Source organism: Schistocerca piceifrons, chromosome X (assembly GCF_021461385.2).
Source record: "Schistocerca piceifrons isolate TAMUIC-IGC-003096 chromosome X, iqSchPice1.1, whole genome shotgun sequence".
Lineage (NCBI taxonomy): Eukaryota > Metazoa > Arthropoda > Insecta > Orthoptera > Acrididae > Schistocerca > Schistocerca piceifrons.
Window position 1 is genome coordinate 80,460,784 of NC_060149.1, and position 15,307 is coordinate 80,476,090.

General features: G+C 42.7%; 1 protein-coding gene across 1 annotated transcript in view; it reads left to right on the forward strand.

Annotated features, from left to right (window-relative positions):
• Positions 1-15,307, forward strand: part of LOC124722185 (dynein axonemal heavy chain 7-like) — a 913,348-nt gene that overhangs the window by 160,247 nt on the left and 737,794 nt on the right. The window contains exon 7 of the mRNA XM_047247384.1: positions 4,131-4,332. Coding sequence (XP_047103340.1) covers positions 4,131-4,332 — 202 coding nt within the window. The remainder of the gene's footprint in view (positions 1-4,130; positions 4,333-15,307) is intronic.

Genomic DNA, 15,307 nt, shown 5'->3' on the forward strand with positions numbered 1-15,307 from the left:
ATATATTCTTTAAAGAATGTGATCTTACCTTGTACTATTGCTGCTACTGTTGCTGTCTAGACTATCACAATTGTGCTTTGACAAAGGCTTTACACAGTGTCAGGCACTGATGAAAAATATTTACAAGCGTTTGCAATACCTCAAGAGCGCCCCACAAACCAATGACTTTATAACTGACATGGTCCATAGACTTCAAAATGTCGTTTCTCGCTAGCTTACGTGTATTTTGCCTCGATACAGAAGCACTAATTTCTGTCATTTTCGCGATGGTATTCCTAGTTTCCGTAACTGTTTTATCTAACACATCGTTATGTTTCTGAGTGCTGACTTTCTAACAAAACAATAAAAACTGCAAAAATACCACCTAGAGATCCACAGATGAGACGAAACATTACGTCATTGCCCACCGCGAGACTGAATGCCACCTGGTGGCGTTGTGCGCATACGACGCGGAAGGAAAATACATAAGCAGAGCAGAGACAATCTATCCATCGACAACATAAACCCACAGAAATAATTAACTTTGACAAAGGGCAGATTGTTATGGCCAGGGGCCTAGGAAGGAGCAACTCGGAAACGGCGGAGCTGGTCGGCTGTTCATGTGCTATTGTGGTGAACATCTATGAAGAGTGGTTTATGGACAGTGAAACCACGAGTACGCGTCACCGTGTGGCCGTCCACGCCTCATCATAGAAAGTAGAGGTTGGAAACTTGCCTGCTCTATAAATCAGTATAGGTGGCAGAGTAAAAAGCTGATGCACGTACACGTGTTTCGAAGAAAGCCGTTCAGCGCACATTGTTGAACATGGGGCTCTTCACCCGACAACCTCAACGTGTTCCTACGTTGACCTAAAAACATTGTGATTTACGATTGTAGTGGTCACCGGATCATCGAGATTGGAAGGTGGATTAATGGAAACGCGTCGCTTCGTCGGATCAATCAAGTTTCTTGCTACACTAGTTCGGTGGTCGTGTCTGGATAGACCTTGCCTGGCGAAGTGCTGCTTGAAACATTCACCATGCCACAGGGATATGTCGGTTGGGGCAGTATTATACTATGGGGGACATTCACCTGCGCTTCCATAAGATCTGTGATAGCAATCGAAGGCACCATGAAAGTTTTGGACTACATGGGCATTATTTCAGACAACTTTCATTCCTTCATGCCTGATGTGCACAGAGAAGGGCAGCACGAACAGTCAGTTTTTTTTTTTTTTTAACCCGTGGGAAAGTGTCACAGAGATGCTGAGAAAACTGAACTGACAGACCCTTGAAAGAACCCGATTTAAATGATGAATCTAGAAATGTACTACAACCTACCCAGCCCAATCTCCACATGGTGCTGCATGGGCGACAGTGCCCATGGCCTCAACGGTGCAGCGCAATTTTGCTTCGCTGTGGTGGCCATGGGTACTGGCTATGCCGCTATGAGATCCGTGTGGAGCTCTACGGTCTGCATAAAGTAATAAGATGGCAGGCCCTAACAGTCGCAATACAGCTTGAAAAATAAAAATTGCAGTCATTATCCGGATTGTGCATATAGACCCAGAATCGCGGCGTGCGTCCCGTCGGCAGCTGGCCTGCTGTCTGTCATGAGTCAGCCCTTCTGCTGGAGATTCTTTGAATTTCAGCCAGAGAGCACTCAAGTCGTGCTGAAGTTAGAGAGCCTGTATACAGAGAGAGTGACCATAAGTGAAGTTGCCCGTGATTGGTTGATTAGCTTTGGCGCCATTTTTCTGCCAAACGTCTCTCGCGCTTCCTATGTTCGCCGTGCTCTTGAGTTGAATTGAAGTTGAGAGGAGTTTTGGAAACGATTGAAAGGTATTTGAATTATTGAGAGACTTATTATGCGTTATGCATGCATGTTCGATTTAGTTTTATATCGTTTTTAGTACGTAATTAACGTTTGCGATCTTAAATACGAGTTGAAATAACGAATCGTTTTGTGATGAAGTCGGTAGGCCTACATGTTTGACTTAAACACGTTAGTAATTGTACAGTATTGTTTTTGACATCTGTAATTCGTTCTGCAGACGTTTGTAAATGATGCCAGGTTGTGCTGCATTTGGTTGTTCCAATAGAGGCATTATTTTGGTTTCAGTATTATCGCCTGACTGTTGACGCAGGCAAGTTGTAAGCACGTTTTCCGCAGTTGTCGTGGTTGCTGAAACATTATTCGTAGTAAATAATTATAGGTACTCTTGAAGACTGTTTTTAATAGGCCTACTTACTGTGGGGTAGAAGGGATACGGTAGTTTTCTTGTTATATTTGGTCGTTATTACAGTAGCCTACATTTAACATTACCTGATTTTTGTAATCTTTTTCGTTTGTTATCTACGAGAGGTATTCAGTATATCGTAAGCAGTTGTTAACTTGTAACATGCAAAAAGTTTGAAGACGTGACAAGAAGTACTAATACGTCTCACACTTTTTGCATGTCACAAGTAAACAACTGCTTACGACTTTCATTGATCTGACGTAATACAGGTAGTTAAATCTTATGCACTTCCGATACAAAACAAATGCTATATACTATATTTTTTTTTTTATTTGCGTCACTTTCATTGCAATACGTCTAGTAAACGAACTTTAAAGGAGATAAATGCAGCCGGCCGAAGTGGCCGAAGTGGCGCTGCAGTCTGGAACCGCAAGACCGCTACGGTCGCAGGTTCGAATCCTGCCTCGGGCATGGATGTTTGTGATGTCGTTAGGTTAGTTAGGTTTAACTAGTTCTAAGTTGTAGGGGACTAATGACCTCAGCAGTTGAGTCCCATAGTGCTCCGAGCCATTTGAACCATTAGATAAATGCAAGTAACGAATAATGTTTACAGCCACTGTATCAAATTTTCCTGTGCTGTACGTAGTAGGCTACTATGAGTATATTATAGCTGTAAAGAAAGGCATTTAACGAATGATTTCGCCATATTGTCTTGAGGTTTTGATTCGGTGAGTGTATACTCCTCTACTACACTACTGGCCATTCGGAAGTCCCGTCCGCAGTCTGGCAGAAAAATGGCCGCCCTATCGTCCGGTTGGCCACTCTCTCCCTATACAGCTGAAGTGTGCGAATTTGCTCAGCCAGCGGTAGCTGTTGTCCTATGGCTACACTATTACCAGTTTCAGAGCTCCCAGTTAAATTGTCATTTTACAAAATATTATGCATTTGATCAGCCACATGCAACTAAGAACCCAAGTCTTCGTTGTTATTACACATCACAGTAGTTTTAATAGCGAAAGGCAACTGACAGACCCACATTTGTGTTAATGTTGCGTCTGAAATTTCACATTCAGTCACTAACGAACGTAGATGGTGCCAGAATTCCGATGGGGCTCCATCACCTATACACTCGATTTTTAACGCTTGTTGAATACATGTGTTCCTTGATTTTCGAACACGGTGAAGCATGTAGTCTTTAAGGTGTGTGGTATAGCACACACTGGGCATGTTATGAATAATGTCTGACAATAACAGATGATATATTTGTGGTGTCTGTTCTTTCTGACGTGACTATATAAGTAGTATTCAAATGGCTCTGAGCACTATGGGACTCAACATCTGTGGTCATTAGTCCCCTAGAACTTAGAACTAGTTAAACGTAACTAACCTAAGGACAGCACACACGCCCATGCCCGAGGCAGGATTCGAACCTGCGACCGTAGCGCCTAGAACCGCACGGTCTGGTATCAGTGTCATGCTCGGCTTACAGGAAATGTGCTGCTAGACAAGCACACGTCATTTTGATGTTACTTCCGAGTAATCTCAGCGTGTCACGAGCTTCCAGAAGAACATCCCATTTTTGCCTTGTACGCGCAGATATTATTGTCGAATACGCAGCACCTGTCTGCGACATGATAATTACAGAGCAATTCAGGCGACTTCCATACCTCTTGCACTGACCAGCATGACTCTTTTTAGAGAACTGGTAACAGCAATCTACCTGTAATTGGCCAATAAACAGTAGAATACCACAGACATTACGTAATCTATTACAGTGTTCTGGCATAAACTGTGAACCATTATCTCACCACTGAAATAAGTACTGTATCAATAAAAGTATTTCCTGTTATTAGTTACTTAGTTTTAATGCAAACTATTTGTGTCATGAACAAACATACTATTTAATTTCAGGAATGTCTCATGAGAATCAGGTACCACGATCTCTAGACAAGGTGGACGTGGCAGTTCCTTCCAAAGGCCTTATTTATGATCACATGTACACCTTTAAAGAAAAAGGAACCTGGGTATACTGGCCAGAACTACTCAGAGGCATGGAGGCAGAAGAGATGACAAATGTACACCCCATCTTGGTTCCAACAGTTGACTCTGTTAGGTAAGTAACTATTTGCTGTTGGAAACAGAATAACTGTAGATTATTTGAAAATTGATAAATCTCGTTTTAGAAGGAATTTTTAAAATTATCAACGTTTTGTGAAATTAAAAATTTTTTGCTTGAACAAGAATGCTTCATTCACATTTGTTTTAATGCTGTGCCTCTACGTGATACATAGAAAGTTAGAGGCATTGTCTTCCAGTTGAGTCCCCAAAATTTGACATACATGTATTCTGTGATATTAAGCAGAACTCTTGTAATAACAGTAGCACACAGTTATTTGTTCAGGAATAAATCATATACATAATATAATATGAGGGTTGCCCAGAAAGCAATGCACCACATTTTTTCCTTCAACAGTTCTTTATTCAACATAATGAGAACTATACACATGAAAGAATGGTGTTTTATCTACACACCCTATTTTTCCACATAATCTTCATCCCGTTCTACAGCCTTCCTCCAGCGCGAAAGAAGGGCGTGTATGCCCTGTCGGTACCTGTCCATGTCATGGTGGCGGAGCCAGTGCTTCACTGTGTAAATCACCTCCTCATCGTCCTCAAAATGTCTTCCACGAATGGCATCCCTTAGTAGCCCAAACAAGTGGAAGTTCGAGGGGGCTAGGTCAGGTGTAGCAGGTGTGACAGCCTTGGATGGTCTCCCTGACCTCTGCAAATTGTGGAGCTCCACCGAACCGCCTTCTGATGACCTCACCCTCCATGCCCAGCGACTATATGCACCTCCGTCGACAGCAAATGCTCCGTAGACTTTGCACAAGCGTTTGTGAATATTCCCCACAGTTAAAGAAACTCTGCAGTGAGAAATTCAATGACGCCACGTTGCTTGTAACGTACATCACCTACAGACGCCATTTTGAAACTGTCCTGCAGCTACGCTATCTGTCGGAAGTGACGGAAACTGACCCGCTCACTCATGAGACTTCAAACACATACGTAACGGTTCGCATTCGTAGCATTGTTTACTTTCCAGGTAACCCCCGTATAATCTTGTATAACATAACCAGCTTTACTCTCTTTTTTTCATTTTAAATCGCTGAGGAATTTCGTTGTTTGGATTTTAAGGCACCTCACTGGAAATCTACATCTACGTACATATACCAGGAGCCACCGTACGGTGTGTGGCGGAGGGTACCCTGTACCACTACTAGTCATTTCCTCTCCCATTCCACTCGCAAATAGAGCAAGGGAAAAATGATTGCCTATTTGCCCCCATATGGCCCTAATTTCTCGTATCTTACCTTCTCAGCCCTTACGAGGATGTGTGTTGGCGACAATAGAATCGTTCCGCTGTCAGCTTCAAATATCGGTTCTCTAACTTTTCTCAACATTGGTCCACGAAAAGAATGTCGCCGTTCCTCCAGGGATTCCCATATCAGTTCCCGAAGCATCTCTGTACCCACCGCTAACTAATGTAGTAGCCCGCCTCTGAACTGCTTGGATATCTTCCTTTTATCCGACCTGGTTCGGAACCTAAACACTCGAGCAGTACTCAAGAACAGGTCGCACTAGCGTCCTACATACAGTCTTCTTTACAGACGAAAAACATTTTCCCAAATTTCTCCCAATAAACCGAATTCGACCATTGGCTTTCCCTACCACAGTCCTCATATGGTTGTCCTATTTCATGCATTTTACAACGTTACGCTCAGAAAGTTAAACGACGTGACTCTGTCAAGCAGTACAGTACTAATGCTGCATTCGAACGTTACGATTGTTGTTTTCCCACTCATCCGCATTAACATACTTATTTCTACATTTAGAGCTAGCTGCCATTCATCAGACCAACTAGAAATATTGTGTATGCCATCTGTATCATCCTATAGTCACTCATCTTTGACACCTTACCGTACACCACAGCATCATCAGAAAACAATTGGAGATTCCTGCCCACCCGTCAGCCAGATCATTTATGCATATAGAAAAAACAGCGGTCCTATCACACTTCCCTGGGTCATTCCTGACGATACCCTTGTCTCTGACGAGCGCTCGCCATCGAGGACTACATACTGGGATCCATAACTTAAGAAGTCTTCGAGTCACTCACATATCTGGGAATCTATGCTATATGCTCGTACCTTCGTTAACAGTCTGCAGTGGGGTAGCGTGTCAAATGCTTTTCGGAAATTTATAAATATGGAATCTGCCTGCTGTCCTTCATAAATAGTTCGCAATGTATCATGTGAGAAAAGGGCAAGCTGAGTATCGCATGAGCTATGCTTTCTAAAACCGTGCTGATTCGTGGACATACACTTCTCGGTCCCAAGGAAATTTATTGCATTAAAACTGCGTATGTTCAAGAATTCTACAGCAAACCGATGTTAAGGACATTGGTCTGTTATTTTGCAGGCCCGTTCATTTAACCTTCTTATGTACAAGAGTCACCGGTGCTTTTTTTCCAGTCGCTTAGGACTTTGCGATGGGCGTGAGATTCACGATAAATGCAAGGTAAGTATGGGGCCAATGCCCTAGTGTACTATTCTAAAAACCGAATTGGGTTTCCACCCGGAACTGGCGACTTATTTGTTTTCAGCTCTTTGAACTGTGTCTCTGCGCCAGGGCTGCTTGTTACTACGTCGTCCATACGGGACTCTGTGCAAGAGTCAGACAAGAGTATGTTTCTGCGATCCTTCTGCATCAACGATTTCTTAAGCAGAACATTTAAAATTTCGGCATTAGTTCTGCTATCTTCTACTGCCACACCAGAACGGTCAACGAGTGACTGGATGGAAGTCTTAGAGTCCTCTAACGACTTTACATAGAACCATAATTTTCTCGGGTTCTTGGCTATTAGCTAGATCTTTTGCTAAGCTATGACGATAGTACAGACTATAGCGGATGCTGAAAGTGACCATCATTCATCTCTTGACACTTTTGGGCCCTGGTCAGCAAGTTGTTGAAGCTGGAATGTTGTAATTTCAGTAATCTCATCCGAAATGCTCTTCTGTAGCTCTTCATGACTATGAGGGTTGTTGCGTTACACCTTAGACTTGAGGGGGCCCCACACAAAGTAATCGCACGCTGACAGGACAGCTCATGCGACCTGGGTTGCCAGCTATGGCTAGGGCCAGATTGACCTCTGCTAACTAGCTCTGTCACGCATGAAGATTGTGTAAATGTGCTCCAAGGTTCGGCCGGCTGTTATAGGCAGGTGCTCCATCCTGTTGGAAGTAAATGTAGGTTTTTCTTCCTCCGTTAATGCTGTCACAAATGGTTTCAAAACGTTGGCAATGTAACGCACCAAAGTCAGCGTCTGATGAAAGAAGATGGGACCACTAATGCGCCGTACAGACACTGTGCACCAAAGCCTAACCTTTTGATGGTGCAATGGTGTTTCGTGAAAGTTATGCGGATTCTCCGCTGCCCAGAATCTGTAATCCTGCGAGTTGACATAACCACTCAGATGAAACCAGGCTTCACCAGACAAAAAGAACAGATTCATGTTCAAGCTATTCATTATTATCTCTGTGAACAGCCACTCACAAAACTGGAGGCGCTGAGGAACAAAGAAAATGAGTCTAAGCGCTATGGGACTTAACATCTGAGGTCATCAGTCCCCTAATCTTACAACTACTTAAACCTAACTAACCTAAGAACATAACACACCTCCATGCCCGAGGCAGGATTCGAACTTGCGACCGTACAGCAGCGCGGTTCCAGACTGAAGCGCCTAGAACCGCTCGGCCACATCAGCCGGCGCTCAGGAACATCCGCTGGTTTTAATGCATGGACAACAAATACTCACTGGGGATGTATGTGCAGGTTTAGCTGGAGTATTCGTCCGTATGATTGACTGATACTCCGGTCTCTTGCGACAGCCGTCAGTTTGATTTGGTGGAACTCTGAAGCATTTTCTGGTGAAATGCAGCCACCTCTTCTGGAGCGCGGGCATGTTTCGGAGTGTTTTTTTGACTTCTACGAAACAGATTATGTCTGACACCGTTTTCGGTATGTGTTCCACGACACTCCTAGCTAGCACTTGACACCACTGAACTCTCATCAAACAGCTGACCACACCATTTACACAACTCTATTGTCCCGTTAACTTTCCACAACGAACACCCACTGCTTCACTGTGAGTACCATCGTCCCCTTCGCACTGCTCCACTCACACTGACACCGTCCACATTACTCTCTGAACCGCTGACGATCACGTGGCGAGTGTGCACATGGTGTAGTTATATGCGGACATACACGTCCAATCACATCCACTCGTCCGGGCCAGTTTTATTTGCTCCTACCTATAGTATCTGTATGCTTCGCTCATAGATATTTTCACAGACGCACGAATTTCTACTATCTTTCGCCTGTCTTCATTTGCGTCTTCTCTTTTGGACAGAGAGTGCAAGATCTTTAGCTACCGCAGCATTTCATTGTTAAACCACAGTGGGTCTTTTCCGTCCTTAACCCACTTGCTAGGCGAATACCTCTCCAGAGCATGGTTTACAAGCTGTTTCTATTTTGCTCATAATTCCGCTACATCCGCCATGCTGGATCTAAATTATGTCAGCTCTAAGTGAGATGCTAACAACTGCTTAGCCACTGTTTCTAACAGATACACTTTCCTAGCCTTCTTGACTGATTTATTGAGTCTTGTAACCATATTCGCTATGATGACATCATGATTACTAATCCCTGCTCCTATACTGAGGCCGTCGATGAGATTCAGCCTGCTTGTAGCTGCAAGGTGTAAGATACTTTCATTGCGTACCAGCTGAAGAACTAGCTGCCCGAGGTAGTTTTCTAAAAACGTATTCAAAAGTACTTCGCAAGACTATCTGTCTGAACCCCCTGCAATGAATCCATAGATGTTTCAGGCTATACTCTGCAGCCTAAAGTCGTCTCCAACTAGTATTACATGCTCGGGGTATTTTCGCGCTACTGACCGTACACTTTCCTTGAATGACTTTAGAACTGTCACAGCGGAATCGGGAGGACAGTGAAACCATCCAACAGTTAACTTGGTTTCACCTACACCTGTTATATGCGACCAGATAACCTTCCTGTCACATTCATTTTCCACCTCAATAGAGTTAATATTTTTCTCAGCTGTAATGAACACTACCCCAGCTATGGCGTCTAACGTGTGTTTTAAATATACATTCCATGAATCGCTAAATATTCCATAGCTTTCTGCTTCGTGTTTTAGCCAACTTTGAATCCCATGAAAAATTTGAGCGTGAGAACTTTCCTGGGTGCAGTAAATTCAGGAACTTCGTTACGAATACTTTGACAATTTACTGATAAAATTTTGTCAGCCGAAGTGTCTTTACTTTGTACGGGGTCTGATTTCGCTGCTTGCAAATCGACTAGTGAGTGTTTATCGAAGTGCTTCAAACTACCTCCTAGCCTAAAAAGTCCCCATGTGTATCCCACAAGTACTCTCTGTGACGTTATCCGTTTTTAGACGAGTTTACCAGTATTGGTGCGAGGTAAGATGAATTTGTTGTAAAGCTGAACGCTAGCAGGCCCAGTTCTCAGCGCGCTCGGCGGCAGTTCCGGCCGCTGGCTAGGTTCAAAAGTGTTCAAATGTGTGTGAAATCTTATGGGACTTAACTGCTAAGGTCATCAGTCCCTAAGCTTACACACTACTTAACATAAATTATCCTAAGGACAAACACACACACCCATGCCCGAGGGAGGACTCAAACCTCCGCCGGGACCAGCCGCACTGTCCATGACTGCAGCGCCTGAGACCGCTCGGCTAATCCCGCGCGGCTGGAAGGTTTCAGATAGATTATTTAATAGTAAGACAGAGATTTAGGAACTTGGTTTTAAATTGTAAGACATTTCCAGGGGCATATGTGGACTCTGACCTCAACCTATTGCTTATGAACTTTAGATTAAAACTGAAGAAACTGCAGAAAGGTGGGCATTTAACGAGATTTGACCTGGATAAACTGACAGGACCAGAGGTTGTAGAGAGTTTTAGGGAGAGCATAAGGTAACGATTGACAGGAATGGGGGAAAGAAATACAGTAGAAGAAGAATGGGTAGCTTTGAGGGATGAAACAGTGAAGGCAGCAGAGGATCAAGTAGGTAAAAAGAGGTAAAAAGACAAGGTCTAGTAGAAATCCTTAGGTAATAGAAGAAATACTGAATTTAATTGAGGAAAGCAGAAAATATAAAAATGCAGTAAATGAAGCAGGCAAAAAGGAATACAAACGTCTCGAAAGTGAGATCGACAGGAAGTGCAAACTGGCTAAGCAGGAATGGCTAGAGGACAAATGTAAGGATGTAGAGGCCTATCTCACTAGGGGTAAGTAGATACTGCCTACAGGAAAATTAAAAAGACCTTCGAAGAAAAGAGAACCACTTGTATGACGATCAAGAGCTCAGATGGAAAACCAGTTCTAAACAAAGAAGGGAAAGCAGAAAAGTGGAAAGAGTATATAGAGGGTCTATACAAGGGCGATGTACTTGAGGACAATATTATGGAAATGGAAGATGATGTAGATGAAGATGAAATTGGAGAGTGAAGAGTTTGACACAGCACTGAGAGACATAAGTCGAAACAAGGCCCCAGAAGTAGACAACATTCCATTAGAACTACTGACGGCCTTGGGACAGCCAGCCCTGACAAAACTCTGCCATCTGATCAGCAAGATGTATGAGACAGGCGAAATACCCTCAGACTTCAAGAGGAATTTATGAATTCCAATCCCAAAGAAAGCAGGTGTTGACAGATGTGAAAATTACCGAACTATCAGTTTAATAAGTCACGGGTGCAAAACACTAACGCAAATTCTTTACAGACAAATGGAAAAACTGGTAGAAGCCGACCTCGGGGAAGATCAGCTTGAATTACGTAGAAATGGTGTAACACAGGAGGCAATACTGACCTTACGACTTAGAAGATAGATTAAGGAAAGGCAAACCTACGTTTATAGCATTTGTAGACTTACAGAAAGCTTTTGACCATGTTGACTGGAAAACTCTCTTTCAAATTCTGAAGGTGGCGGGGGTAAAATACAGGGAGCGAAAGGCTATTTACAATTTGTACATAAACCAGAGTGCAGTTATAAGAGTCGAGGGGTATGAAAGGGAAGCAGTAATTGGGAAGGGAGTGAGACAGGGTTGTAGCCTATCCCCGATGCTATTCAATCTGTATATTGAGTAAGCAGTAAAGGAAACAAAAGAAATATTTGGAGTAGGAATTAAAATCCATGGAGAAGAAATAAAAACTTTGAGGTTCGCCGATGAAATTTTAATCCTGTAAGAGACAACAAAGGATCAGGAAGAGCAGTTGAATGGAATGGACAGTGTCTTGAAAGGAGGATATAAGATGAACATCAACAAAAGCTAAGTGAGGTTAATGGAATGTAGTCGAATTAAGTCGGGTGACGCTGAGGAAATTAGATTAGGAAATGAGACACTTAAAGTAGTAGATGAGTTTTGATATTTGGGGAGCAAAATAACTGATGATGGTCGAAGTAGAGAGGTTATAAAATGTAGACTGGCAATGGCAAGAAAAGCATTTCTGAAGGACAGAAGTTTGTTAACATTGAGTATAGATTTAAGTGTCAGGAAGTCGTTTCTGAAAGTATTTGTATGGAGTGTAGTCATGTATGGAAGTGAAATGTGGACAATAAATAGTTTAGAGAAAACGTGAATAGAAGCTTTCGAAATGTGGTGCTACAGAAGAGTGCTGAAGATTAGATTGGTAGATCACGTAGCTAATGAGGAGGTATTGAACAGAATTGGGGAGAAGAAAAATTTGTGTCACAACTTTACTAGAAGAAGGGCTAGGTTGGTAGGACATGTTCTGAGGCATCAAGGGATCACCAATTTAGTATTGGAGGGCAGCGTGGAGGGTAACAATCGTAGAGGGCGACCAAGAGAGGAATACACTAAGCAGATTCAGAAGGATGTAGGTTGCAGTAGGTACTGGAAGATGAAGAGGCTTACACAGGATAGAGGGGCGGGAGAGCTGCATCAAACCAGTCTCAGGACTGAAGACCACGACAACAACATCAACAGCCAACAGCCAATACATAGACTATTTGACTGCAGGATCACAGGTACAGGTTGTTATTTGCAGCGAATTAGCTGCAGGACATGAAAGCAGACATGCACAGCTTGACCCTATCGAGCTATTCTTTTTAAACAGAGCCGTGCATAGCCAAGGTATCTAAAGTACGAGTAAGTGCAGCTGAGGACGCAACTGGTTTGCTCGTATGAGATGCTGTTTAGAAAAGATCTACGCAGCTGTAACTGTTAGATACCGTCTCTTGTGCTACCTGAGTAGCTACTATCTTTGTGTGGAGCACACCTGACCTATCAAGGGGAGCCTACAATTCTCACCTGATAACGCAGGTCTAGAAATCTGCAACAAAGACCGTCACAGAGTCAACGACGTCTTTGATTGACCCTCCATTCGGCTCCAAACCGAAGAACCCCAGTCAACTCTGGGAACAGTGCTGCAAGCTGCAAGTTCTGCTAGCAACCTGCATGTGAGGCAAGCAGCTTTCACCACCTCCACGAGCTGCTGTATAAACTGAAGATATCTTCAGAACCCATGCAACAGGCGTCGTGGGTCCGATGTGAGCCACAATTTGCAGAAGACTGCGCCCTGCACGTTCAGTAGCTGCAGGCAAGGTCGCCTCCACATCCCAGATGAGGCCTTCTGGTGTGCAAACCGAGTTCACATTGGCATTCTTTCCATCCCTGAATGCTATCTTCCTAAAGTGCTGCACAAATCGCGTTGAAGCTCCTGATAACTAGCAAACCCCACCCACGTGTGCCTGCTCAGACCCTGCTGAAGAGCGGCCTCCTGCTCACTCACAGAGCGAACAGGAGACGATATGTCTCCCTTGGAATTTCAAATGGTATTAGGAAACTTGTTTGATTGAAATGTGGTCTATGTTTTGTGCATGAAGAAAATTGGACTACACCATGAACTGCACACCACAGATAACTACAGGGTTTCTATGCTGACTGAGCAATTATCAATAGGTCAAACGAAAGCCAAGTGGAGTGTGCCATTTACGCCAAACTTTGTGGTTGTACCATAACATTAATTCTTAGTATTACCTTCCAATACAACATTTATCCTTCTTCGAAACAGTTCGTAAGATACTGACCACATAAATTTTATTAACTTTTTCTTGCTATTGCAATACAGCAGTCTATGGGTTACGTAAATAGGTAGTATTATTCACTTACACACTTACAGATGTTCATGTTAAGCAGGTTCACTTACAGATGAAATACAATATTTAAATACACTCACAACGATAAATACACATACTTTCATACAAAGATCTCAGGATGCATATAAGTCCTACAAACACATAAATATTATACATTATGAATCAGGAACTCTTCACAACTGTAAAACGACCCCTGCAACAGGAAATATTTTACTTTTGTCTAAACAAGGGCACGTAATCCAACAGAAACTTAATTTCTGAAGTGCGGCCATTATAAATCATGTAGCCACTGAACTGGATACCTTTCTATCATATTCAGTATTGTGGGCTAAAGTTGATATCTTCTTTGCTTCTAGAGTCATAAGCGTGATACGCGCTATTGGGATCAAAGAGTGACTGTTGAAAGGTCTCTGTTGGATTCCTTTCATGTTAATTTCTTAAATCTGTTGTCATTTACGGCATAAATTCCTCTTCTAAATTTACTGTGGCGTTTCTGATTATCAGGGAGGAGACTGAGTAGTGGAACGTGTTACTTTTATACATAAACAAGAACGATCTGTCACACTACTACACTTTAAAACACAGTTTATATGTAATTCATGTCACACAGTCTCATACCGTACCTACATCCGCTTTCTTTTATATACTGTATATGGTAAGATACTGTCTTCCCCCTTCCCTTCTGTGTGAGAGGAAGAATGAGCAAATGTATTTCTAGTTGCATGCTTGAGGGTAGCAGACAAGCCTGTCTGCTAGAGAACAGTAGGACCAACGTCGGAACAGGTAGCTACGCTTTCTAAAAGCAGAGAGGTTTCTATTCTTAGTATGGTCCTGTCCGTCCCTTGTCATGTTGATATAGGAAGCTGCCTCTCTGCTCACTTCCGTTTGTATTTGTGAGGCACCCCTCAGGTAGGAGCCCGGGTCAGTCTGTCGAGCGTCTGAAGTGGTAAGATCTCCGGCTAAGCGCGTGTCTGCTAGGTCCGTAGGACAATGGATTTCATAAGTTCAGCCTAACTGAAAATTTAATCACCTTTATTTCAGGTTTAGCTCTAAAATATCTAATGTTATCTTAAATTGCAACGCAGTGTAATTCGAGTGTGAAGTTCAGAATATATTCCCGTAGTTGCTTTGTCGCTACTTTGTGAGTAAAGTGGAACCACGTGTTGATCAGTAACTCTAAGTTCATCAATCTTAAATGCGAATGTGCGTGAGACTATAACGTCTCGTCTTGACAATATTTTTCAATATAGCAACTTTTCTTTATGTTCAACCCACGTGGGGTGTACTTTGTGAGACCAGTACCACGTGCTTATGCATTTGTTTGACCCACCAGGTTAATAGTAAGACGATAGTAACCAGTTCGAGGTTTTTCTTTTGTAAATTGCTTTTCGATCTAATTTATTTTAATTATCAAAATTATTGTGGAGTTACACTCTTTGTGTAAACCAAGTTGACCACGTGAAGCATGTGGTGTAATCATCAAAATAGCCCTCAGCTATTCTTTTCGGGTATGAATTTAGTATACCAGTGTGTGGTAATTACATGACGGACAGGATTGTGCTACGAACGTAACTTCTTTGGGTGAAAATTGAATCGGTTGGTTGTGGTTAATTTCCTCTTGCATATGTTTCAACGTTCTTCGTGTGTTATTTTATGAATGCGGTGTATGCAGTCTCCCAATCTTGGCTCCATATTTGATGTGTTCCGTAAGATTACAATCTCACATTTTCACAATCCTAAATAAGGCACCAGTTTAGTTATGAATCAAGTTTAAGATGCTGAAATTTCAATGATCAATGTTAAAAT